The 26,730-nt window shown below is 46.1% G+C and overlaps 1 protein-coding gene across 3 annotated transcripts in view; it reads left to right on the plus strand.

The window, feature by feature from the left end:
- Positions 1 to 2,291: 2,291 nt before the first annotated feature.
- UBE2Q2 (ubiquitin conjugating enzyme E2 Q2) overlaps positions 2,292 to 26,730 on the plus strand; it is a 53,167-nt gene continuing 28,728 nt past the window's right edge. Inside the window, exons 1-3 of one of the 3 annotated variants that reach the window (XM_040969118.1) lie at positions 2,292 to 2,668; positions 13,062 to 13,163; positions 20,042 to 20,146. In XM_040969118.1, coding sequence (XP_040825052.1) covers positions 2,489 to 2,668; positions 13,062 to 13,163; positions 20,042 to 20,146 — 387 coding nt within the window. In that variant the 5' untranslated portion in view covers positions 2,292 to 2,488. The remainder of the gene's footprint in view (positions 2,669 to 13,061; positions 13,164 to 20,041; positions 20,147 to 26,730) is intronic. The other 2 variants (XM_040969119.1, XM_040969121.1) reach the window with 2 other exon arrangements.

The raw sequence follows: 26,730 nt of genomic DNA on the forward strand, positions 1-26,730 counted from the left end.
ACAGAGTCAGGAATCAAACTCGACTACTCTCACATGGGCTGTGAATGTTTCAACAGAAGCTCCTTGCTCCCGGCTTCAGGCCAGACCAGCAGCTCTGGTTGTTGTGGTCATTTGGGGAGTGACCCAGTGGATGGAAGATCTGTCTCATTGTCTCTCCTCCTGTCTGTAAACCTGCCTTTCAAACAAAAGCCACATGGCCAAGCACCTGCCCCAGCGTTTTGCTTTTGACATTCAACAGTTCGGCTTTTGGATTCAGGAATTACATCTGTTTATCTTTCTAGCTCAGGGACTGGCAAACAACTAGTGTTATCATATACATTTCTGAGGTTTAACTTGCAAAAGCTGTTGCTAGTTAGAAAAGTCTTTAGGCGCTTATAGCAATTTAGTGCTAACAAAAAAAGCATGGATAGAATTAATAACTTGCAGGTGTGACTTTGCATTTATTTCGTATTTTCCTTTGTCTCCAATCCTTGTCTGTGGCTGCTATGGCTGTGAGGGTCCTGGGAGCCCTTGGGGACTGGAGGGAAAAAATAAATAGCAGCCATATCCATATGGGATTCTGATTCTTGCTTAGAGGCCAGGGGCTCTAATTCCTTCCTTTTCCTTGTCCCATTGGAGAGTTGGACTTACAGTGCCGGGGCAATGAAGCCCCGGAAGTACAAGACGTTATGTGTGGAGGCATTCTCCCACACAGGTAGCTTCATAGGTTTTATCAGCTTCTCCAAGGGGTCGGTGCCCTCCTGAGAATGCATGGTCGCCCGGTGTAATGCCTCAGGAACAAAGAAAACTAAAGCAAAAATAGCCTGCAATCCATGGACTTTATGTCCCCCTGTATTTTGTCATTGGGAAGGCCAGTACGCCAGGAGCATCTTGTGAATTAGGAAGCAGGGGACATCAGTGAAACAACTCTATAGCAAAGACAGTGTAAAAGGCAAATGCGGGGGGTGGCGTGGCACTGAAAAATTCAGAATTTTAAGATGGTAACAGCAGAAACAGCCCTTCTATGTTAGGAGCCCTATGCAACTACACAGATTGGAAGCTGTCTCCAATAAGTCTTTTCATGCATACTAACTGCCCAATTAGGTTGTGTTCCTTTGGGTCACCAGGCAGTCCTTCATTTTTGGGCCACTTTGCATGTGCCAGGGATAGGGTCAAAGCACCAAGGACTCTAGATAAGGGCTAACTTCCAAAACTACATTAACAGGTCTTGGGGGCAAGGCTCTTTTAATAAGATATTCCCACTGGGTGAGAACTTACTGATAACGAGGAAAAACACCAAGATAATGAAAGGGCTGAGCAAAAAGCTAGCGCAAGATGTAATATCAGTGTGCCCACGAAGTTATTTCAGCCTCCCCCCGCATTTACACTAAGACCTTTCTTGAAAATAAGGGACCAGCTTCACTAGTGTGGAAAGCACACAGGGAGAGGGTGATCCCAAACCTGACCAAGAGGGTAAGGGCAGTGGCGGTGAGGGGACGGCAGGTGGGAGGGACCCACAGGCTCTTGTGAGGGGGTCTGCCGGGGACCCAGCCTGGCGAAGCGGCAGCTCGCACTAAGGTTAAGAGTTGTGGCGTCAAAACCAGGAGGCCCACTCGAGGGAGGCAGGTGAGCGGGCGGCCTCCAAGGGCTCAGGAGCAGCCACCCTTAGGGCCCCGGCGCATATCTGTCTAGATGCCAACGTGGTCAGCTGTGCACATGGCTGGTCCGGGGCCTGGGGGTGGGGGGGGACACACGAGGGTTTCCGGCTCCTCCTGGTATTGAGGGTCCAGGAGTAGGCTGTCCTCCACCTGCAGTTTGCGGGAGTGATTGAAGGATGTGACCAAGAAAGCTAGCCCCCCATCCCTATCACGGACCTTTACGGGGGGCTTGCCAGGGGAGTGTTAGGCAACAATACAATACCAACCCCTCTCAGCTTCCAGGTGATGATAGGTGTGTGTCACAGGTGGGCCGAAGGGACCATAGGTGGTGGTGGCGTGGAGTGGCTTCCAAGCTTGTGACCCTGAACTAGCTGCCTACCCCACAACGGGGTCGTGCAGAAGAGGTCTGGGTCATGGCGGGGCGGAGGGTGGCCGCATGCACGCGCCGGGAACGGGGAAAGGAGGGGAGACAGGGCGGGGTTGGGGGGCGCCCAGGGCCAGGCGGTAGCGCAGTGGGGCGGTGTCGTTGGGTTGCCCTTTTAAGCGGGGCCGCCGCCTCCTGCCGGTGGAGTGGGTTACAAAGGCGGCAAGCAGCATCCGCCGCAGCAAGCAGTTTGCAGCCGCAGCCGCCCCGGTTCCCACACAGCTGCGGGCCCAGGCCTCAGCGCCCCCTCGCCATTTTCCAGCCGCGCTCGGACGTCGCGGGTCGCGGCCGGGGCGGCGGGGAGAGGCGGAGCCCGGAGAGCACTGCCCGGGCCGGCCCCGCGCGGGGCGGTCGCGGCCGTGACGGCGGCTCCCGGCTCGGCTCCCCTTCCTTCCCTATCCCTCCTCCCGCCGGAGATGAAGGGAAGATGTCCGTGTCAGGGCTCAAGGCCGAGTTGAAGTTCCTGGCGTCCATCTTCGACAAGAACCACGAACGATTCCGCATCGTCAGCTGGAAGCTAGACGAGCTGCACTGCCAGTTCTTGGTGCCGCCGCCGCCGGGCAGCCCGCACTCGCCGCCGCTGCTCACGTTGCACTGCAACATCACGGTGAGGCGGCCGCGCGGGGCCGGCCAAGGGCGCACAGGGGTGCCCCGGGACCTCGGACAAAGGCTCCCCGACACCGCGTCCCCGGGGGCTCCGACACCCCGTCCCCGGGGCTCCGACACCCCGTCCCGGGGCTCCCCGACACTCCGTCCCCGGGGCTCCAGACACCCCGTCCCCGGGGGCTCCCCGGCACCCCGTCCCCGGGGGCTCCCGACACCCCATCCCGGGGCTCCGACACCCCGTCCCGGGGCTCCCCGACACCCCGTCCCCGGGGCTCCCCGGCACCCGGTTCCCGGGGCTCCCCGGCTCGGTGGCGGCGGCGGCCCGAGCGCGTGCGGCGCGGGCTCTGACGGCGCTTGGCCCCTGGCGGCCCCCGTCGGCGCGCCCGGGCGGGTAAGGGAGCGCGCGGCGGCCGGAGCCCTCGCCAGGCGCCATGGCCGCCAGCCCGCCCGGGCGCTCCAGCCCAGACCGGGGAGGGGAAGGGCCCTGAAGTTCTCCCGACTCTTGCTCGCCTCAGATTTCCGCCCGTTCAGCCTCAGCTATCCCTCCCCACCCCACTTTTGTGTGTGTGTGTGTGTGTTTCTGTGTCGCATGAGGTGAAAAAAGTTGAGGGTGTGGGGGGCGCCCGGCGCTGAGGTTTTTTTTTTTTTCCTCTCACGGCGCTGGGTTCCTGAGCCTGCAGCAGGTGTTGAGGCGGGCGGGCGTGTTTTTTGTTTTGTTTTGTTTTTTTGTTGGGGCGCTCCCTTCGCGAAAGAAGGTTCGCGGCCGGGTCCGCTGACTAGAAAGACGCGCCCGTCCCGCACAAGACACCCTTTGCTTCCAAGCTCTCCTCTTGGCGGGCAGGCGACGCCCATGGAGTGCAGGAACTGAGGGAGTGCGGGAATGTCCTGGTGGAAGGGCTTCGCGAAGGTGTCTGCTCCGGGAGGTTGGGATCTGGGGGTATCCCTCCATCCCCTTTAGACATCTGGCCAGAGCCGGGTCTGGGGGTCTTAGGATTCCCTCAGGTGAAGCAGGACTCGAGTTGGGATGATGCGGGGAGGAACAGCTGTGGGGTTAAAGGCGTGTCTGTGTTTGAGGTCAGGTGCTGTCGCTGTGTCCTCCTGGGGACAGGGCAGCGCCAGCCTTGGGATTTTCTGCAGCTCTGTAGGATGTGGGGGCGTGATCGAGGGGTCCCGCCCCCCCCCCCCCCGCCCGCTCAGGTGTCACGCTGGCCTTGGGTGTAAAAAAAAAAAAAGGCACCGAAGCTCGAGCTTTGCTTAGGAGTGGGCAGTGGGTGCTGAGATTTGAGAAACCATGAGGGGAAGAGTTTTTTTTAACAGGAGGAGCCGGAAGTAGTAGTAGGGCTGAAATGGGCGATCCTGAGTGACTGGGAGAGAGATTCTTCTGGTAGGGTAGGGCTAGTTCCAGGGTTTGGTAGAGCCACTGATGTGGGCTAGAAGTTGGACTAGAAGTGATCGGACACAGTGGCTGGCATTTGGGAAGTGTGTGTGTGTTGTAGTAGGGTTGGGGGTGCTCATCTTTAGTGCCAGAGGTGCAGGCATTCCACAGACTGACCCCACTTCCGAGGCTAGCAGCATCCCGGTGAGAACCATATTGGAGGTTGCCCATTGGCCAGAAAGATACCAGATTAAGGGATGATGAGGGAAATGGAGCCAGGAGTCGCCCCCCCCCCCCCACACACACACCAGCTGAGAGCTGATAGGCTTGAGCGTGAATGTGTGCATAGGATGGGGTCGTCATTGTGGGCGCTGAGCCGTCATTGTGGGCGCTGAGCCATGCTGACTCTTCTTTATAGGGAAACATTAGGCGCAAGGGAGAGTTCAGAGTAGAGAGGAATTGCACAGAGCCAGATTGGGCTGTGATAAGTTCCTGGCCCACCTTCATGTCGCCAGTACCCCCACCTTGGGTTCTTTTGAAACAGATTCCAGACATATCGCTGCCTCTGTAAATGTCTCAGCATTAATTTCCCTCAAAAAAGATGAGCCTCTTTAAATGCTTTGATAAAAATCTGAACTTTGTTCATGTCAGTACTATATGCTTAGGATGAGAAGAGTAGGGGGAAAAAAAGTGGGTGGGTTTCATATGCTAGGACCTGTCTAGGGGATTTGTGAGTTGTTATTTTCTAACTTATTTTTAAAACAAGTTTGATGTGTTTAAGTATTGCTCTAGATGTTAAGCTGTTGTATGTGTCAGGCCTAATATTCACCACATTTACAAAAAATGTGCAGGTTTTTTTTCAAGATTTATTATTATAAAAAAAGATTTATTTTTATTGGAAAGGCAGATTTAGAGAGAGTAAAGACAGGAAGATCTTGCATCTGCTGGTTCTCTCCCACCAAGTGGCCACAACATCTGGAGCTGAGCTGATGTGAAGCCAGGAGCTTCTTCCAGGTCTCCCACATGGGTGCAGGGTCCCAAGGCTTTGGGCCATCCTCCACTGCTTTCCTAGCCCACAAGCAGGGAGCTGGATGGGAAATGGAGCAGCCAGAATACAGATCTGTGCCCATATGGGATCCTGGGACATGCAAGGCAAGGATTTAGCCACTAGGCTACTGGCACTGGGCCCTCATGCAGTTTTGTAATAAATCTGTGTGGTTAGTATGACCTTAGCAGTGGAGGTGGTAGGGAAGAGATCTTCCTTCTGTCAGTTCCCCAGCTGGGCACAACGACCAGGGTTGACATAGACCAAAACCAGGAGCCGGAAACCCCACACAGGTGCTTCCCAGGCACAAGAACAGAAAGCTGTGTGGAAAGCAGAGCAGTACAGACTGAACTGGCACTCTGATGTGAGCCAGGGGCATCCCTGGTGGCAACTTAACCCACCCACCACCTGCCCCAGTAGCCTCTTTGGGTGCATACATGGCCAGTTTGCCCCCTTTCCTTGACCAGTCATGCCAACTCTGATTACACCTCAAGGCCCTTCTGGCTCATTCTCAGTTCATACTGATATCTCCCCTTCCTCCTCTTAGACCCCACTATTTCAGTTGTGATTGTTTTCTGATCATTCTGTTGCAATAGTTTCTGGCATTTTGTCTTTTTTAACTTAAATTTGCTTGCTATGGTAACAGGGGAGAATAATCCTCATTGGGCTTTAAGCTTTTTATCTTGCACTCTGTAAATATGTGTTGGGTTGACTATATGCCCGCCATCCTGATACTTTGAACAAAAGACTCCTTTGTAAGTGCAAGAGATCACATAAAAAAAGCATCGTGGATAGTGTATAAATATTTAAAAGGTAACAAGGTTTGATAGGAAAACTGAAACTTCATATAAAAGTCAAAGGACAGAAGTCAAAATAAGTATTGTATTTCCTAGGCCAACAGAATCGAGATGATTCTTCCTGTTTTCACAAATTTGCTTTGATCTTAAATATGAAAGGAAAGAATATTCTTTTCCAACCTCGAGGAGTCTTTTATTTTCTGTGAACTCTTGCTACAAGAGCTCATCTGTTGTACAACTTAAGTGTTGTTTTTCCATTTGCAGAACACAGAGCTAGTTCCCAGTCACGGCTAACACATTGTGATCATATCTAGCCTCAGAAGAACCTGTTGTGGCAACTTGTGTGGCCTGTGGGAACCAGAGTATGGCATTTTAAAAGGTATTTTGAAATATTTAAAAGAATTTGGCAACTCCATTACTGTTTTTATGGATAGAGTTAAAAAAAAAAAGCTCCCTTCCCCCAAGTAAATTAGCTAGTAAACAAATGACATTTCAATCACAACTGAAATAGTGGGGTCTAAGAGGAGGAAGGGGAAGTATCAGAATGGACAGAGAATGAGCCAGAAGGCCTTGAGGTGTAATCAGATCTGGCATGACTGGTCTAGCAAAGGGGTGATGGCCAGCATATTTCCTATGGGAACAGCAGACCCCATAGAAGCCTGGAATGAAAGTGGGCAAGCTGGCCATGTGTGCACCCAAATGACACTATTTCTGTAGTATAAATTAGGAACTTTTTGCATGACTACTACCTTTATATTTTTTGTTGCGCTAACTAAAATTTTAATTATCAATGCCAAGAAACCCCTTCCCCCAACGGCGAGATATGAAATTTAAAAATGTTGGAGCTATGAATCTAAGAGGGGGGGAAGGTTAATATTTTGGTGGTGAAAATATTATTTTTTAAAAATATAGTGTTTTCTTACAGTGCAAAAAGATGTCTAGGAACACATGTATAGGAAAGCTTTTGGCACGGTGCTGCTCTCCAGTACAAAGATGGTGGTGTCATTTGTGACTGAATCATATTTTTAAAAAATGCTTTATGCTAGGTTTTCACGTGAGATAAGGCAGTGCTGGTCATAACTTCATTTTCTGTTTCTCTTGTCCTCACACTGAGAAAAAGTAGTTCAGCCAGAGTCATACAGGAGAAGTAGTGAACACATCTTGACCAAGGAGCCTAAGGCCTTTTTGATTCACCCTTGCCAGACCCGAGTGGGTAAAGCAGCTGTGACAAGCAGCAGACCTGTCGGGTTACACGGTCTTCAGCAGCATTTCAGGCCGGGGGGCGGGGGAAATCACTGTTCTCATTTCTTTTGCCTGGCTAATGGACTAGGGTTAGGTTCCTGGTGTAATCTTGGCTGCCTCTCTCATTACTGCGTCCTACTTTGAAAGAAATGGGTGCGTGAAGAAGAGCATTAGGTCTCTCTTAGGAATGGCGTGTGTCCTTTGGTAAACTACTTGGGACTGGAAGAGGGGAACATCAGGTACATGGCAGGTGGTTAAGGGTGAGACGGGGAATCGGAAGCGTTGCTGGAGGCACAGAGCGAGAAGGCAGGGCTCCGTAACTGTGCCCTGGGAACTCTTCTGAAAGGCGGTGCTGACGGGCAGTGCGAGCTCAGAACCAAGGCAGCCAGCCAGTGGGGTTCTGCTGCCCGGGTGGTCCAGATCTTCCCCACTGTTTTGTCTGCCTTGTGCCTGTTCGTGTGATGTTCTGAGTGGCAGTAATTGCTACCTGTATTTGAAGATTTAAGCGGTTTTTTTTTAGATTACGGGGTATGCATGCATTTCTCTCTTACCAAATGTTAGTGTTTTTACTCTTGCTTTTGTGTTGGACCCTGGGTTAGCTGTTTAGTTGTAAAGTGACGAACAGGGGCAAAAAGACCTATACATTTTTTTTTTTTTTTTTGCGGGGGCAGGGTCTCTTATCACAAAACTTTTTAGAATTTATTAAGGTAATGTATGTAATTTTGTCAATTTATTTTATTCTCTACTTTTTTTTTAAACAGCCTAATGTGAACTAATATAAATAAAAAAATGGCTTCTAGAAGAATTATTATGGCTCTATCTATACCTTCAGCTTGAAGCGGGTGCCACAGATTTCAAAAAGTCAAGAAATCCCTAAACACGGTTGTTTCCTGGCATTTTGGAAGATAGCCTAAACTAAGCCTTCTGGCATGCGGTTTTGTTGGCTAGTGCTTGAGGTAGAGCCGCATGTTGGTCTCTTGATAGATTTCTGTAGGAAAATAGATACAGGAAGTTAGTTCTGACGAAGATGCATTTGCTAAGCAGTGACAGAGTGAGCCCTTTCACCTGGAGATGTGTGGCCCCAGATGAGGACAGTTTTATGGTGATACTGACAAACTTGTTTGGAATTTGTTGACTCACAGTAACCTTTGTGGTGGGTGGGAGTCACAGACGGCTGGATCCCACAAGCCTTCAAACCAAGATGCAACTGGTACTGAATGGAGGAGAAATACATCCTGAAGCTTAGTTTAACCTTATAGATGTCACAGAGCTTGAATGTAAGAGACTAAAAATACTAATCTGTGGATGCCGCTCGGTGTTGCTAAACAGACCTTGCAGAGGATGTAGATGGTGCTGAAGGTTAACTTGCCAGGGAGGGAGTGCTTGTGGTGGAGGTGGGGATAATGTGGTCAGTAAAACATTTGTTTTTTCCATTTCAAAGATGTACTCATTTATTTGAAAACCAGGATGACAGGAAACAGAAAAGGAGGGGAATCAACCCCGTTCCTTCACTCCCTAAAAGTCCAAGGTTGGGACAAGCTGGAAGCCGGAGCCAGGAATTCAGGGATGGCAGGACTCCAAGAACTTGGAATGTCAGTTGCTTCCTCCAAGGTGCCTTAGCAGGAAGCTAGGTTGGAAACAGTTTAACCAGCCATTAAATCTCACCTGCTGTGACAGGGAATACCGGTGGTCTAACCCTCTGTGCTTCAAGATTCGTTTTTGTTTTTTAAAGATTTATTAAATTTTGTTAAAGTGTATTATTATTGGAAAGATTTACAGAGAAGGAGAGACAGAAACATCTTCCATCCCCTGGGTCACTCCCCAAGTGGCCGCAACAGCCAGAGCTGAGCTGTTCCGAAACCAGAGCTGAGCTGTTCCGAAACCAGGAGCTTCTTCCAGGTCTCTCACCTGGGAAAGTGAGCTGATCTGAAGCAAGGAGCTGCTTCCATCTGCTACAGGTGCAGGGCCCTGGGCGGTCCTCTACTGCTTTCCTAGGCCATAAGCAGGCAGCTGGATGGGAAGTAGAGCAGCCAGGACATTTACTGGCACCCAAATGGAATCCCAACATCTGCAAGGTGAGGCTTGAACCATCAAACTGTTGGCCCCATCATGGGCATTTTAAGGCAAAACTGACATTTTTTTCCCACTTCCATTTTCTTTTAAATGCCTTGTGCATGATGGTTAAGAAAAAAACAATGCTATGACTACTGCTACTTTGTGTCATTGCCTTTTATTTGTGCTGAGGTACCAGCAGTTTTGCCCACTGTGGTGTTTTCACCATTAAAGCAACAAGTCAGTCTGTTGAAAGGGGCGATTTACATGTTGGTGTTAGAGAAAGAGTTTGGAGTCTGAGGGCCCCACTTTGAGAACCAGTTAAGCAAGTGCGTAGGCCCACTAAGTATACTATCTTCTCTTCTTTGCAATTTTTAAAAAAGCATATCTGATGTAGTAACCAATCAGTTACTAATTGTGCAGATTTTAAAAGTAGATTTTAAAGGCTTTTAGTCCAGAGTAACTTTTTATATTTTTCTAGTACAAAAGTTTACTATATAGATACTAATGTAACCAATGAAGGTTTAAGCCTAGTGAGGGTTCCATGTTTTCAAGAGGACAGAAAACACAAAACTAAAGCAATAAACTGGCCTAAGTGATGTGTTCCGAAGCACACTTAAAGATGCACCAGTGGAGTAGCCAGGACTTGGATCGGCACTGTGGTACGGGCCGCCAGCATTGCCAGCAGTGCCTTAATCTACTGCATCACAGTGCCAGCCCCAACGTACGGGATTAATTCTGAAGACAGTCAAGAGGTTGGGACACATTAAGAAGGGAAAGAGAATACGAGCACAGCCATTACTGAAGTTACGTTAGGACTATTCATGATGTCTGTCTGCAAACTTAGTATTATCTTTGAAGGAAGTTTGGTAAAGTGCTCTGGAAATACTGAGTTTCTGTGGCTTCAGCTGTATTAAATAATTGAGATGATAGTTCTCAAAGTAGTGTTTCTTTGAAACTGCAAAAAATTGTTTTCTTTTACTTGAACCTAGTTCAGCTAAAATCTAATACTTTCCTGCGATTTCTAATGGAAGTAGATTAGCTTATTTGTGTCTTAAATTTAAAATATACACAGATTTTTAAAAAATATTTTTTTCATGCTACAGATATGTAAGCATAAGCTCCCCCTCTTTCCTCTCTATATCCTTCTCCAGTTATGTGTCCCCAAGTTATCATAATGGCGTATTCATTCATTTCACCATTACAATCTTTAAAAAAAAAAAGATTTAAAAGAGGAAGAGAGAGAGTAAGATCTTCTGCTTGATGGATCACTCCCCAAGCGACCCCAGTGGCTGGTGCTGAGCCAATCCAAAGCCAGGAGCTTGGAGCCTCTTCCTCCTGGTCTCCCACACAGGTGCAGAGTCCCAAGACTTTGGGCCATCCCCCACTGTTTTCCTAGGCCACAGGCAGGGAGCTGGATGGGAAGTGAGGCCACTGGGATTAGAGCCGGTGCCCATATGGTATCCCGGTGCATTCAAGGTGAGGGCTTGAGCAGCTATGCTATCACACTGGACCCATTTCACCATTACAATCTTAGCTTTCTGATGTGTAAGTGTATCATGGCATGGCAATGAAATGGAAGAAAATGAAATAGTGTAAAAGTATAACTAAAGACAATAACGAGAATCCTGCTATTACTCAATAGTAAAGATGCATGCTGTATTCATCTATTGTTTGCCAGTATGCAAATCTCCCTTGTGCAGTTTATAAGTGTGTGCGCGCATGCATGTGTGTGCTCTGTGAGTTGTTGCATATCAGAGAAAATGGAATTTTTGTCTTTTGGACTTGGCTTATTTTCCTACACATAATGGTTTCAACTGGTTTTTTTGTTGTTGTTGCAAGCGGTTGGGTTTCATTTTTTTATAGACGAGAAAAACATTTTATTTATCCTTTCACCTGTTGATGGGCACCTGGGTAGGTTCCTTCTCTTAGCTATTGTGAATTGCACTACTATAAACATGGGATTGCAGGATAGTGTAGCAGCTGAAGTCCTCACCTTGCAAGTGTAAGGATCCCCATGGTTCTGGCAGCCCCGCCTCCCATCCAGCTCCCTGCTTGTGGCCTGGGAAAGCAGTCGAGGATGGCCCAAAGCCTTGGGACCCTGCACCAACACAAGAGACCCGGAAGAGGATCCTGGCTCCAGGCTTCAGATTGGTACAACTCTGGCTGTTGTGGCCACTTGGGGTTAATTAGTGGACGGAAGATCTTTTTCTCTGTCACTCCTCCTCTCTGTATATCTGCTTTTCCAATGAAAAATAAATCTTTTAAAAAAATAAGCATGGGATTGCAGGTCCCTCATGCAGATTTCATTTCCTTTTGCTAGATTTGCAGAAGTGGGATTGCTGGGTCATATGGTAAATCTATTTTCTGAGGATTATTTGAGGACTCTCCCTGCCATCTTCCATAGTGGCTGTACTAGTTGACATGCCTGCCCACTGAGGATTGGGGTGCCCCCAGTCTTAGATTGTCACCAGCAATTACTGTTTGTTGAACTCTGTACGTAGGCCATTCTCACTGGAGTTAGGTGGAGCCTCATTGTGGTTTTTATTTACATCGTCCTCATTGCCCGAGAACCTAAGCTTTTTTTTCTTTTTTATGTGTTATTAGCTCTTTGAATTCTATCTTTTGAAAAATACCTGTTCATGTCCTCTGCCTGTGTCTTAACTCGGCTGTTTATTTTGCCCTTGTTGAGTTTCTGGAGTTCTTTGTAAATCCTGGATATTAGTCCTCTGTCTGTGTTGTATTTGTTTTCAATATTTTCTCCCATTCTACTCTTCGTCTCTTCACGTTACTGAGCATTTCCCTGGCAATACAGAAGCTTCTTAGCTTGACATAACCCCGTTTGTTGTTGGTTTAATTGCCTGTGCTTTTAGGGTTTTTCCTAAGAAGAATTTGCCTGCACCTATGTCTTCCAGAGTGTTCCATCAGTAGTTTGATGTTAGATCAAACCTTGATCTGTTTAGAGTTGATTTTCTTTATAAGGTGGAAGGCAGGGGTCTTGCTTCTTACCCAGCACCACTTGTGTTGTTGTTGTTTTTTTTTTTTAATTGGAAAGGCAGATATACAGAGAGGAGAGACAGAGAGGAAGATCTTCTGTCCGATGATTCACTCTCCAAGTGAGCGCAACGGCCGATGCTATGCTGATCCGAAGCCAGGAGCCTCTTCCGGGTCTCCCACGCGGGTGCAGGGTCCCAAGGCTTTGGGCCGTCCTTGACTGCTTTCCTGGGCCACAGGCAGGGAGCTGGAAGGGAAGTGGAGCATCCAGGATATGAACTGGTGTTCATATGGGATCCTGACACGTGCAAGGAGGAGACCTTAGCGACTAAGCTGCCTCGCTGGTCCCCAAACGGGTTAAATTTTAAGGTTAATTTTTTTCCTGATGTGTTGGGAGGGAATCTCAAAGTAACATTTAGACTACTGATGAGAAATATAGTGGAAAATAATTTTTGGTCTTCCATCCACTGGTTCATTCCCCAGATGGCCGTAACAACCGGAGCTGAGCTGATCCAAAGCCAGGAGCCAGAATCTTCTCTCATGTGGGTGCAGGTCCCAAGGACTTAAGCCTGGCCACAAACAGGGAGTTTATGGAGATGGAATAGCTGGGACATGAACCAGCACCCATATGGGTTGCTGGTGCCCTAGTGGGAGGATTAGCCTGCTGCACTACTGCACAGCACCCCCTCCCGGCTCTCCCACCAAGCTTATGGCTTTTAAAAAATGCTTAGAAGAGTCTTGTTTCTCTTCATGTAGGTTTAAATGTATTGTTTTTCTTCCCTCTCCTCCATTTGCTTATTTCCATATTTGGCTTTTTAGTGGTATGGCTTCATTTGGTATCTGAATTAGTTTTCCTATAAAGTGTTTAACATACTTGTCTCTGTAACAGGAATCTTACCCCTCTTCTTCACCAATATGGTTTGTGGATTCCGATGACCCAAATCTGACCTCAGTTCTGGAGCGTCTAGAAGATTCTAAGAACAACAGTTCGGTGAGAAAATGAACCCAGCTACTTTTTTCTTTTTTCCTTTTTTTTTTTTTTTCCTGTATATGTTACTTGTATAGAATTAAGAGACATTGAATAAAAGCATGATCATAATTATTACTTGATAATCCTAGAGGAATTAAAGAATGGGGCTGTCGCTGTTGTTCTAGTCACTACTCAGTTTCTTTTGCTTCTTATAGGTATTCATTTGTATTAGGAATTTGGAAAATTTTGTCCCTACATTCTAATCATTAAACCTATAAACCACTCGGCCAGGAAGGAAGTGGGAAACCAGCATGTATGCGATGGGTCTGTAAGTCTGCAGTCAGAGCCCAAGGTATTCAAACAGCACGTTCTGCCCTTTTTCTTAATAGGCACTAGTCTCCCCTTCTCCTTAGAGTTTGGTCAAGGCCCCCCAGGGGATGCCCGACTGATGACATGAGTAATACCAAACACCACACAGACTATGTGTGTGTGTGTATTTACACACGTGCATCTGAGATTTAATTTACAGATCAGCAGCAGCAACTACTAATAAAATAGACTAGTGATATGCTACAGTGGAATTTATTGATCAGGAATTGCAGGCATAATTTTTCATTTGATATTTTTAAACCTTGAGTTTAAGGTTTGACCATGAGTAACTGAAGCTATGAAAAGCAAATCTGCCTCAGACATCGTTGAGTGACAGTCTCTCTCTCTCTTTCTCTCTCTCCACCTTCTGCTGCTGTTGTAGTTGGACAGCAGGAAGTGGCCCTCTCCGTTCCCTGCTGGGTGCACAGGAGTGACAAAAAAAAAATTTTGTTTTGAAGCATTTTGAACTCTGCCTTCCTGCACACCTTGCTTGGCCTTCCTTAAATCAATCCGAGACCCACCTACCTCTCAACTATGTAATCAGTAGTTACAAAAAGGAAAACAAAACTGCAGAAAGAAATGTTCCACTTTTCAGGAATTTTCATATCCCTAATTTTTTTGTGTATTAGACTTGTGTCCATTATGAAATAACTAGTGAAATATAGAAAAGCAAAAAGGAAAATTAGCGTTTCCCATACATTCTTAACACAAATACTATTGGCAGAATAGATTTTTCTACCATTTTTTTTCTTTGCTAGTAATATCATACACCCTCAGAAATAAGCTTAAATAGTTGAGGTCATATGTTCTGTGAAGTCTTACAGTCTTGTAAACATGATCTTGTTATATTTTCCCATGCTTTCATAAAATCCTTTTAGAAAAACAAGTGATTTGCAGTGACATGACTTTTTATTATTTTTGTAAAGATTTATTTTTATTGGAAAGTCAGATATACAGAGAGGAGGAGAGACAGAAAGGAAGATCTTCCATCTGTTGATTCATACCTCAAGTGGCCGCAACGGCTGGAGCTGAGCTGATCCAAAGCCAGGAGCCAGGAGCCTCTTCCGGGTCTCCCATGTGGGTGCACTCCCAAGGCTTTGGGCCGTCCTTGACTGCTTTCCCAGGCCACAAGCAGGGAGCTGGATAGGAAGCGGGGCCACCAGGATTAGAATCGGCACCCATATGGGATCACAGCGCTTGCAAGGCAAGGACTTTAGCCACTAGGCTACCGCGTGGAGCCGGTGACATGATTGTTTTGTATATATATAAAAAAAAAGTCTAGGGCCCAGCGCGGTGGCGCAAGTGGTTAAGGTCCTCGCCTTGCACGCCCGGGATCCCATATGGGCGCCGGTTCTAATCCCGGCAGCCCTGCTTCCCTTCCAGCTCCCTGCCTGTGGCCCCGGGAAAGCAGTCGAGGACAGCCCAAAGCTTTGGGACCCTGCACCTGTGTGGGAGACCCGGAAGAGGCTCCTGGCTTCGAATCGGCATAGCATCGGCCCGTTGCGCTCACTTGGGGAGTGAATCATCGGACGGAGGATCTTCCTCTCTGTCTCTCTTCTCTGTATATCTGCTTTTCCAATAAAAAGATAATAAAAATAAATCTTTAAAAAAAAAAAGTCTAAAGGAACCAACAGAAAAATGTTTTTAAGATGGTCAGTTAAAATTTCTATTCTATGAAAATCAGTAAGATTCCCAAATTTTAGCTATAATCAAATAGAAATTATAGCAGCAAAATATATTAAACTATTACACAAAAATTAAATAGTAATACATTTCAGTGTGCAGGACTTATATTGAGGAAACTGTACAATTTTGCTGAGTGCAATAAAAGACTTGGTTGCCAAAAATTAAATAGGAATGAACTTTGATGCTCAGGATTTGTATCAAGGGAACTGCAGGATTTCACTGAGTAGAAATAAATAGGTGGATGTCATTTTGGCATATAGATCAATTGTTTTCATACTTTCATGCTAACCTATAAATCTCATGTAATTTTAGTAGGAATATCAACAGGTTGATTTGGGGGAGTTAACTAAATAACTGAAGAATAGGTGACAGTGATGGTTGAGCTGTAGGTTTAAGATGCCTGCATGCCACCTCCTGTTGGAGCGCTTGGGTATGAACCCTGGCTTGGTACCCAGTAGATGGGTTGGCAGCAGATGTTTCTGAATACTCAGGTCTGTGCCACCCACATGGGAGAGACCTGGGTTGTGTTCCTGGTTCCTGCCCTTGCTGTCGCCAGTGGGTGGCTGATCTGTCTCTTTCACATAAAAGGAAAATAAAAATTTGGGCCCGGCGCGGTGGCGCAAGTGGTTAAGGTCCTCACCTTGCACGCCTGGGATCCCATATGGGCGCCGGTTCTATCCCGGCAGCCCCACTTCCCATCCAGCTCCCTGTGGCCCAGGAAAGCAGTCAAGGACAGCCCAAAGCTTTGGGACCCTGCACCTGCATGGGAGACCCGGAAGAGGCTCCTGGCTTCAGATCAGCATAGCATCGGCTGTTGCACTCACTTGGGGAGTGAATCATCGGATGGAAGATCTTCCTCTCTGTCTCTCCTCTCTGTATATCCACCTTTCCAGTAAAAAACATAATAAAAAATAAATCTTAAAAAAAAAAGTTCTTCTAAAAAAAAAAAGAAAAAAAGAAAATAAAAAAATTAAAATTAGTTAATAGTAAGAGGTATCCAATCAGATAGTAACTAAAATAGTGTACTGGCACTGGACCTGACAGAAAGACATTAGAAATTCAGAAGCAGAGTCATGCAAATGAGAATTTAGAATTGGGAGTTTTGTTTAATGGCTAAGGGAACAGTAAATTATTCTGTGGATTCTTTGGAGAGCCCTAGCCAGTTGTGGGAAGTTCAGGTCTTAACTCATTTTTTTTTCTTCAGAATAAGTTTTAGGTAGTTAAAACGTCTGTTCTTATAATGAAGGACAGTGAGGCACCATCTTAAAGACCTTTTCAGTGGCCATGCTGGTGTGGAGACCCACGAAAGTAAGAGGTTGGGAAGGAGTGGTTGGCCTAAGCTGTTACTGCTCCTCCTTTCAGGAGGTTGTACTTGAAGATCTAAAGGTATCAGTGTGAAGAGAATTCTTTTTTTTCTAAAGGATTTATTTATCTTTATTGGAAAGGCAGATTTATGGAGAAAAGGAGAGACAGAAAGATCTTCTGTTTGCTGGTTCACACCCCAAACGACTGTGATGGCTGGAACTAAGCCTACTTCAGGGTCTCCCACGTGGGTGCAGGGTCCCAAGTTCACAAGCAGGGAGTTGGAAGAGAAATGGAGCAGCCAGGACACAAACTGGCATCCATATGGGATTCCAGCACTTAAAGGTGGAAGATTAGCTAATTGAGCCATCATGTCAGACCCTGGAATTATTTTTACTTTTATCTTTTAAAAACTTATTTTTATTGGAAAGGAATATTATACAGAGAGAAAGAGACAGAGAAGGATCTTACATCCACTGATTCACTCCCCAAGTGGCCACAAGGGGTGGAGCTGAGCTGTTCCAAAGCCAGGAGCCAAGAGTTTCTTCTGGGTCTCCCACCAAGGACTTGGGTCATCCTTCACTGCTTTGCCAGGCCATAAGCAGGGAGCTAGATGGGAAGTGGAACAGCTGGGCAGGAACCGGCACCCATATGAGTTGGTGTCACATGAAGGTGGAGGGTTAGCTCTGGCCTCCAGGGCCTAGAATTGTTTTTCGATCTCTAAAATACTCCATCAGAAATTAAACTGGTCCTGGTTTTAGGGTGGGGAGGGATTTACATGAAAAAATTGCAATGTCCACTCTTACAGACTTTGTCATTGAGTAAGTTGTATTTTTATTTGAAAGAATTAAGAGAGAAAAAGGAGACAGGTAGATCTTCTATCCATTGGTTTGCTCTCCAAATGGCCTCGGTGGCTGGATTTGAGCCAATCTGAAGCCAGGAGTTTCTTCCGAGACTCTTCATGCGGGCGCAAGGGTCCAAGGACTGGAGCCATGCTCTCTGCTGCTTTTCCAGACCACAAGCAGGGAGCTGGAAGGGAAACGGAGTGGACAGGACATGAACTGATGCCCATAGGGGATCCCAGTGCTGTAGCTGGAAGCTTAGCTACTCAGCCGACTGCCAGCCCCAGTTTGTTTCTATTTAGATATTTATTGATTTGGAAGGCAGAGTGACAGAAAGAAAGGGAGACGACAGAGACCATCCATCTGCTGCCAGGTCTAGCCCATACTGAAGCTCATCCTGGGCTCGCTAAGATCCTTGGGATCCAGGGACTCGGCCTGTCTTCCCAGGCCTTCCCAGGCACATCGGCAGGAAGCTGGATGAGCGCTCCAGTCCGGGATGCTGGTGTTAGAACCAGAGCTTCAGTCCCCACTGGTGCCCTCCCCCAGTTTCCTGCAGCTTCACTTTCCACTCACTTAGCTCATTGTAATCTGGAGTCTGTATTCATTGTTGGGCTAAAACCTATTTGTTGTCAGTGGCTCCTTTTTAGTCCTCCATTGAGTCCCTGTAGTATTATGATACTGCTAACTGTTCCCTTGTTGAAATATTCAGCAAATGTTTATCACATAATGTCTACCCATAAAGAATTGCTTAAATAAAAATAGTACAGTTTCGCCATAGAATATTGCATTATAGTTAGAAAAATATAACCAATTTCCTGTTAAGAGCATAAAGTTCTAATAGGTACTATGTGAAAAAGGAAGGGGTGAACTATTTTATATAATGTAGCCTTTTTTGTCCCCAGTATTGTAGGGAAACATCTGTCCATATCTGTATTGGTTTATACATTCACCCAAACCCACGTGGTTAGATACAAGAAACTATTAATAGAACACAGATAAATTTTTTTTGTACAGATTGGCTCGTTTGCCTAACTCTGCGATCAGTGGTGGGTGTGAAAGACAAGGCCTGTTTTTGTCCTGGGAACTGGCCATCTCAGACCACTGCCTCTGCTTCGCTTCCTTGCTACCCCGTCTCCGGAGCTTCTGTTCCTTGATTTGCTTCAAGTCCTCTTGTTCTATACTTTCTGTTCCCTTCCTGGAGTGATGCCCTGTATTCCAGGGATGACTAACTAAATGTACAATTCACTAGAAATTATTCCCAGAATTTCAGACTCGGGTATCATAACATGTTCAGGGGATCTCACGTAGGTTAATGATCCTCTTCTGCCTCCTAACCCGCCACCACCCCATCCTGTTTTCCAGTAATCCTCTGATTTTCAGTGGACAAAGTGCAGTAAGCCAGTCACCCATGTCTGAACCTGCCTCCTGCCCCCTCGCTAGGTAGTGAAAGGCTCAGACCACTCCACCAAGCCTTCTGAGGATTTCTTAGTTCCACACATTGACTGTTTCTCTCCCCATCCTTCCTACACTTGTATAGAGGGCGTAAAATTGGAATTCCTGGAAGGTGCTTCTCCCTGGTGTGCTTGCTGCCTGGTGGGAGCCCACCCCACTGCTGTCTCATAGCGCACCTGCAGCCCCCACTGGGCCAGAGTGTGTCAGCCACTGCCCTTCATCTCCACCCTGTACCTCGCACAGGAGAGAGCCCATTGGCCAGATAACTGATCCACGGTAGGGCTTCTCTTCCTTTTAAGCAGAAGGGTTTTAGTTTGGTCCTAATTGTTCTGCTGTCCTGATTTCCACTTGTCCTTTGCTCTGTTTAACCCGTTCTATTCCTCTGTCTGCTTGCTTAGTTTTTATTAAACTGGCTGTGTTTTCATCATCTCTTTTCTTGGTCAGAGACACCAGAAAACATCCCTGATCAGGTGAAGTTTACCTGCCTTATGCACCTCTCATTTCATGAGTTGTTTGTCATTGTTCTTACACTGTGACTACTCAAATTATACATTGGAAAAAAAAATATGGCAAACTATAAAACACATGCTTGCACATGCAGTTTACGTTGCCTGCGTGGTTAAATGTGCCTAGGAAAGAATCTGGATTTTAAAAATGAAAACTGGAAGGATGCCTTGCTTTGGATAGACACGTGAAGTCCTGCCGTGCACCAAGTGTTTTCACAGAAGCGCTCATTGAACAGTCGCCACCCTGAGAATGTTTTAATTTCTTTGTTATACAGATAGGGAAACTCAGGCTCAGGGACAGACTCTGTATCTAATCTCCTTTAGACCGTGTTTGCAACTGTGCTTACAAATGCACGTGACTGTGGCCTACTTTCAGAATCTGTACAGTAGTGGTTTTCATGGCCTTATTAATACTTTACTCTGAGGTCGTAGGTTTCCAGAAAACTAGAAGTTGGAGGACAGTGTTTGGAACTCTTCTCCCTTGCCTTTTTGTTGATGCAGTTATACCAGGTGTCAGTTGGAGGGATTTTTACCTCTCAGCCCTAGTAGTCAACTTTTTCCCATAGTAGCTTTCTTACCCTAGCAGCCCCTAAAAATATTTTAGACTATCCAGAGACTGCAGCTGGGCAGTTCCACAAACTTTCTCATTTTGTTTCTGGACTGATTACAGTAGATGTAGCATGATTCATGTCTTCTAAGGGCTCCTTAACATAATGCTTGTTTACCGAAATGTGTTTTGTAGCTTCGTCAGCAATTGAAGTGGTTGATATGTGAACTCTGCAGATTATATAACCTTCCTAAGCACCTGGACGTTGAGACGCTAGATCAACCACTACCCACGGGTCAGGTAAAGTAAACCTCCTCGGGGGGGTTCAAGTGCTGAATTGTCTCCAGCCAAAGTAAAAACTGCGATTTTTTTTTGGTTTTGTTTTGCCCTTTAAGTATTATTATACAACTTATTTAGAAATTTGTTTCCACGTTCCTGTTGAATGGCTGTGTTTCTTTTGCGTTGGTCCTGAAAGTGACCTTTTCATTCCTTGGAGCTGATGGTACTTCCAGCCACCCCCAATCCCTGCCTCCCGCCGTCTGTATGGTCCTTGTCGCTGTGAATATTCCTGGTGCCCACGAATGTTCCTTTCTTCTTTGTTATCTCTGTGTTCCGAGGAAAGGTAACTAAGCCATTCCCTGAGGTCCATCTGTGCCTCTGAAGGCCTAACCCAGGTATCACCACCTTCTCCTCCGCAGAGGAGCCCACCGCCACCCCAGACTGGCCTCAGGGTCCATCAGCTATTGCCTGTTACTCTAATCAGTGGGGCTCTCTTGTGCTGCCTGTGCTTACCTGCTCACCTCTGCTTCCTGAATCATTGAATCTAGTTACATGTATGCCGTGAGGACTGTTCAGTGGATAGCCACATTTTTGTTATGAACATTCTTTCCTTGCACACGTTTTTTTTGCAGTATCCCCGTATGATAGGAGTTGTTTTGGAAAGTTCAGTTCTGGCCTTTCTGCCAGTCTGCCTCTCTTCCGAACCCTTTGGCTCTTGGGAACCAACTGTGGCACTTTGTCCTCTGGACTGGCTGTGCACCAGCATCTTATGTTTTTGCTGGCTTGCCTTTGAGTGGATACATTATTTCCTGCATCTCTTGTCTCTTTCTTGGCTTATCTTTTCTCCCTTTACCTGAGTACATTCTCAAGTAAAACACTAAGAGAGCAGGAAGGAGTGGCACGTTTTCTGATTGTCAGCTTTTGAAAAAAAATAATAATAATGGTCCAGGATTTGGGTTTTTGAACCAGATTGCCTTGGATTGGAATCTTGGTTCTGCTGCTTAGTGGCCATACATGTCCTTGGGCCAATAATCTAATCATGTGACAATATTTTACCAATGAGAAATGGAGGAAGTAGTAGTTGACTGTTTTGCGTGGAGCTTTGAAGATTTAAATCAACTTAGCATGGCACCTGGTGCATAAGTCCCCTGTAAAATTGGCTGCTATTGTGTTCTGTTCCCACACTTGATGGGTGACTTGGTTGACTGTGTGATTCTAGGTCGCAGACATTCTACCTGCAGAATTTCGAGCACTGAGTTGTTGAGTGTTGGTGAGTGGGGCTGCTGAGAGAGTGGCACCACTGCGTGGTCCTCATTTCTGTGTGACGTTTTCCCCGAGACGGTGGGGCTACTCTTCCATGGTGTTCTGAAATCTCACTGTGACTGGTTTAGTTGGGGGGGTCTTTTCTCCATTTATGATGTCAGGTGCTCAGCATCGGTAGGACTTGCACATTTGGAATATTAAATCTCACGGTTTGTCTGTTGATTCCTCCTTTCAGAATGCCTGCTGCTTACATGTTAGACATCTTGGTTTGAATCCCTTTATCTTCTGCGTTTTCACTATGTTCTCTTTACAATTTTTATATTTTAGTATATATTTCTGATATTTCAAATTCTGAACTTTTTTTTAAAGATTTATTTTATTATTTTTTTATTGGAAAGGCGGATATACAGAGAGGAGAGACAGAGAGGAAGATCTTCCGTCCGATGATTCACTCCCCAAGTGAGTGCAACGGCTGATGCTATGAGTGCAACGGCTGATGCTATGCCGATCCGCCTCTTCCGGGTCTCCCACACGGGCACAGGGTCCCAAAGCCTTGGGCCGTCCTCGACTGCCTTCCCAGGCCACAGGCAGGGAGCTGGAACGGAAGTGGAACTGCCAGGATTAGAACCGGCGCCCATATGGGATCCCGGGCGTGCAAGGCGAGGACCCCAACCACTGCGCCACCGCGCCGGGCGCATCAAATTCTGAACTTGACGGAGTACTGCAGTTTCCTTTATCCCAGGATTGTTATGGGCTAACTAACTGTGACTAGACAGTTCTTTGGCTGGTCTCATCTGGGGACTCTGTGGTCCCTGGTCGGTCTGTGGTCTGGACAAAGGACAATATTGGATTGTTGGGCCTTTAGCAATGGCTCAGTGGCTAAATCCTTCCCTCGCATGTGCTAGGATCCCATATGAGCACCAGTTAGTGTCCTGGCTGCTCCACTTCCCATCCAGCTCCCTGCTTGCAGCCTAGGAAAGCAGTAGAGAACAGGCCAAAGCCTTGGGATCCTGCACCCACAAGGGAGACCTGGAAGAGGCTCCTGGCTCCTGGCTTTGGATTGGCTCAGCTGTAGCTGTTGTGGCCATTTAGGGAGTGAACCAGAAGGTGGAAGATGCTTCTGTCTCTTCTCTTGGTAAATCTGGTCTGCCTTTCCAATAAAAAACAAGTGAATCTTTTTTTTTTTTTAAAGCAAAACATTGGAATGTCACTCATGTTTTTCTGCCTGCATGGTGTCTCTCCTCAAGAGCCTCTGCACGTGGCTTCTTTCTCTTAGGAGGATACTTAGAATTCATGATGTTTTGGCTTCCAAAAGAGGACAAAAGGTTGAGTTGCCAAGCATTTTTAAAGGTTTAGACTTGGAGAAAATCCAATGTAATTTTTTTTCTTTCTTTTTTTTTTTTGGCCAGGTTTATTTATTTGCATGATAATGTTAGAGTGGAGAGACGGTTACAATGGCTAGGGCTGGGCCAGGAGCTTCTTCCAGGTCCGAAGCACGTGGGTCATCCTCCGTTGCTTTCCTAGGTGCATTAGCTAAATTGGGAATGGAGCAACTGGTGCTTGAACTGGTGTCCACATGGGATGCCGGTGCTGCAGAAAAAGCAGTTTCACCCTGCTTTTTTTTTTTTTCTTTAAGATTTATTTATTTTAAAGGCAGAGTTAAGGAGAGTAGGGAGAGATGTTAAGGAAGCCAGTGTAATTTCTAATATGGTCTATCAGATAAAACAAATCACAGGGCTGGCCAAGATTCCCTATGGGTTAGTACCATACAAGGACAAGAGGTGTGGTTTGTTATTTGTTTTCAAAGGTGAGCCATTTGTTTTAAGAGCTTACTCTCTGTTAGTTCTGATTTATAACATTTCGGTTTTGTTTTATAGGTACACTATATTACTAAGAGACTTTAAGGAGTTATTTTGATATACTTTGACTTTTTACATCTTAGCATTTGTATGTTTAATAGTTTCTGTAGTTTAAATTTTTTTAAGATTTATTTTTAGTGCAGAGACAGAGTTAGGAGAGAGAGAAAAAAAAGTCTTCCATTTGCTGGTTTACTCCGAAACAGCCACAATGGCTGGACTTGCACCTCTCTGAAGCCAGGAGCCAAGAACTTCCAGTTCTCCCACATGGATGCAGGGCCCAAGACCGTGGGGCCATCCTGCACTGTCTTTCCAGGTACATTAGCAGGGAACTGGATGGGAAGCAGCACAGTCAGAGCTCAGACTGGCACCCACATGGCAGGCAAGCACCACATGCAGACACATAGGTTGCTATGCTGCCATGCTGGCCTTTAGTTTACCTTTTTAAAAGACTTTCCTCCCCTCTCCCCTCTCAGTTCTGGTGTTAGGCACAGTGAGTTAAACTGCCAGTTGCCATGCTGGCATTTGAGTCCCAGCTGCCCTTCAATACCGTGTCAGATGCCACCCTTGGGATTTTTTTCAATGAATATCTAAGGGTATGCATATTGAGTGCTGCTTGACCTTGTGGCACAAGTTGTAAAATTTAGCATATTTTCTAGATAGCTTTTTTTTCCTAAGTAGTTTCATGCCATCTTTTATTCCTCTTACCTATCCTTTTCAGACTGAGATATAATGTGATTTAAAATCATATTAAACCAAATTTAGTGTGACATAGTTAGTGAATGAGAATCGCCATGTAGCTGCCACTCAGGACAGAGGGCAGGAGAGAACCTTGCTAACCCTACAGAAACTGTGTCGGCTCTTTCCATTATGCTCTTGGCTGCAAATCTTTCCAATTTTGTCTCTCAATGTATGCATCATTAAGCAACTCAGTTCAGTTGTTTCATATTAGAAGTATCTTTATTTTTTTTAAAGATTTATTTATTTTTATTGGAAAGGCAGATTTACGGAGAGAAGATCTTCCATCCACTGGTTCACTCCCCAAGTAGTCACAATGGCTAGAGTTGAGCCAATCCGAAGCCAGGAGCCAGGAGCTTGTTCTGGGTCTCCCATGTGGGTGCAGGGTCCCAAGGCTTTGGACCGTCCTCTACTGCTTTCCCAGGCCACAGGCAGGGAGCTGGATGGGAAGTGGAGCAGCCGTGGTACAAACCAGTGCCCATATGGGATCCCAGTGTGTGCAAGGCAAAGACTTTAGGTATTAGGCTACTGCACCAGTTCCTAAAAACATCTTTATTTATTTCTTTCACTCATTGTACGTAATTGGTTGATTGTATGTATCTATTTCTTTTTCATTGCTGTATTTATTACACATTTGAATATAACATTTGATTATTAATGGTTTTAGTTGTATCTAATTTTTTGTATATAAGGACCAGTGGAAGGTGCTGACATGGTAGCTCATGTAGGCTAATAATCCTCTATTTACGAGTGCTGGCATCCCATATGGGCACCAGATGAGTGCTGGTTGTTCCACTTCCATTCCAGCTGTCTGCTTATGGGCTGAGACTGCGGTAGAGGATGACTCCACTCCTTGGGCCCAGGCACCCCTGTGGGAGACCTGGAAGAAGCTCATGGCTTTGGATTGGCTCAATTCCAGCTTTTGGGAGCGAACTAGCAGATATAAGATCTTTCTGTCTGTTCTTCTGTCCATTTGCCTTTTCAATTAAAAATACCTCGATGTATTTTTAAAGGAACAGTGTTGTTGTGATCGTTTATTTCATGGTCCCTCTCCAGACCTTTCTCAGGGTGCACACTTAGGAGAGCTGAGTTACAGGAGCGTGAGGCTCAGTTTCTTCTTCAGCCTGAGCATTGTCAGGAAGAACATCTTCCTGGTGACTTTCAGGTGATTTTTGATTTGTCCGTATTGTCATGACGTTTAGCCAGTAACGACAGGGCCTGTGGCCTCCAGGTTGTGCTCTCAGCAACTGCTTAGACTTCACCACTGATGTCAAGTTGTCTTTGTTGCTGTTTCTTACATGTGCCATACACCGACACCCCTCCACGTATATTCCTCATCAATGGTGTCTTGTGTTACTGTTTTTTTAGAAAGGGTTTGTTGGGTATGGAGAGTATTGCTTGAATACTTGCTGTCTTTTTCATTGTTTAATCTGACCCTGTGTGGATGTAATGCATCCAGTGGTGACCCGACAGACACATATCTGGTCCCTGTCTTGATGGGGTAAAGGGAAAGTTCATAATTGAGTCTCTTCCCATTTGTTTATGCACTATGTTCTGGCATCTGTTGTTAAAGCTGTGAAGTGTGATGCTTGCCTGATTCTCCTGTTTGATTTTGTAATTCTGGAAGGTGTATGGTTTTCTCTTTAATGATGAAGTGTGGGTTTTACTTTCCAGTGATCTTTTGGGGGCATTCAGTTCCACTTAATATTCTGAAGAATGGTGTGTCGTTTGACCTAGTGGTTCATGCTGTGCTTCGTGTCTGAGAGTCCTGGGTCTGCACTTGATCCCACCTTCCTGCGAATGTGCACCTTGGGATCAGTGTGTGATTGCTCCTTTGGTTGGGGACTTGGGGCTCCTGGCTTCTTGGCCAGCTCAGCCCCAGGTGTTGTGGACATTCAGGGACTAGCCTAAAGTAAAGGATGGCTCTCTCTCTTTCTCTCTCTGGTTCTTAAAGGCACAAAGTCTTTAGCTCAGCAACATTTGATTCTGTTATCTGTTTGAATTTTTTTTCCCCATCAATCCTCTGGATGGATATGCCTGTAATTCCATCTTCTATTTCCCTTAACTGTTCTTATTTCCATCTCTTGGAAGGGAATGTCACAAGTTACAGGTGCCTTGTCTGCTCAAGTCCCTTGTACTGCTAGCTCTTCTCCCCCTTCTACCTGACTACTCCCTATCTCCCTCTCTCCTTCCCTTTTCCAGAGCTCTCTTGTCCTTTGCATAGTAATCTTGCTACATAGCATTTTCTCAATTATTGCTAAAGATCCAATCAAATAAACGCTTTATTCTCTTGGTTTTCTTTGATGATAATGCTTGCTGTCACTCGCTTGAACTGCCCGTGTGACCTGAGGCCTGCCTTTGAGCTTCTTGGTTTTGACTGTCTGGTGACACTTGATATTCTCTTCCTACACAGAGGGTGAATCATTGCTTGTCTTACATGTGGCTGTGGATGTCCTTGGAGCTGTCACTCTTGTCTGCTGTGGCCTCTCGCCTCCTGGGTTACCCACCTGTGCACTTCCTGCTGCAAAAGGATGAGGAGGTGCCAGCAGGTGGGCTTTCCAACTCCTGAATGAAAGGAAAAGGTGGTCTTCTAGGAGATCTATTTTCCTGACTTAACCTTAAATTGAAACATTCTCTGTTTTCTTTCTGGTTCTGGCACTCATAGGAAGAGATCAGAATAGCATTTGGATCCCGTCCAGCTGCAGTGAGGACAAGAATAAAAGAATTTGCGGTTCCTTTGGAGTGAAG

The sequence above is a fragment of the Ochotona curzoniae genome, unplaced genomic scaffold, assembly GCF_017591425.1.
Source record: "Ochotona curzoniae isolate NIBS_2020 unplaced genomic scaffold, NIBS_Ocur_1.0 scaffold_4701, whole genome shotgun sequence".
Classification (NCBI taxonomy): domain Eukaryota; kingdom Metazoa; phylum Chordata; class Mammalia; order Lagomorpha; family Ochotonidae; genus Ochotona; species Ochotona curzoniae.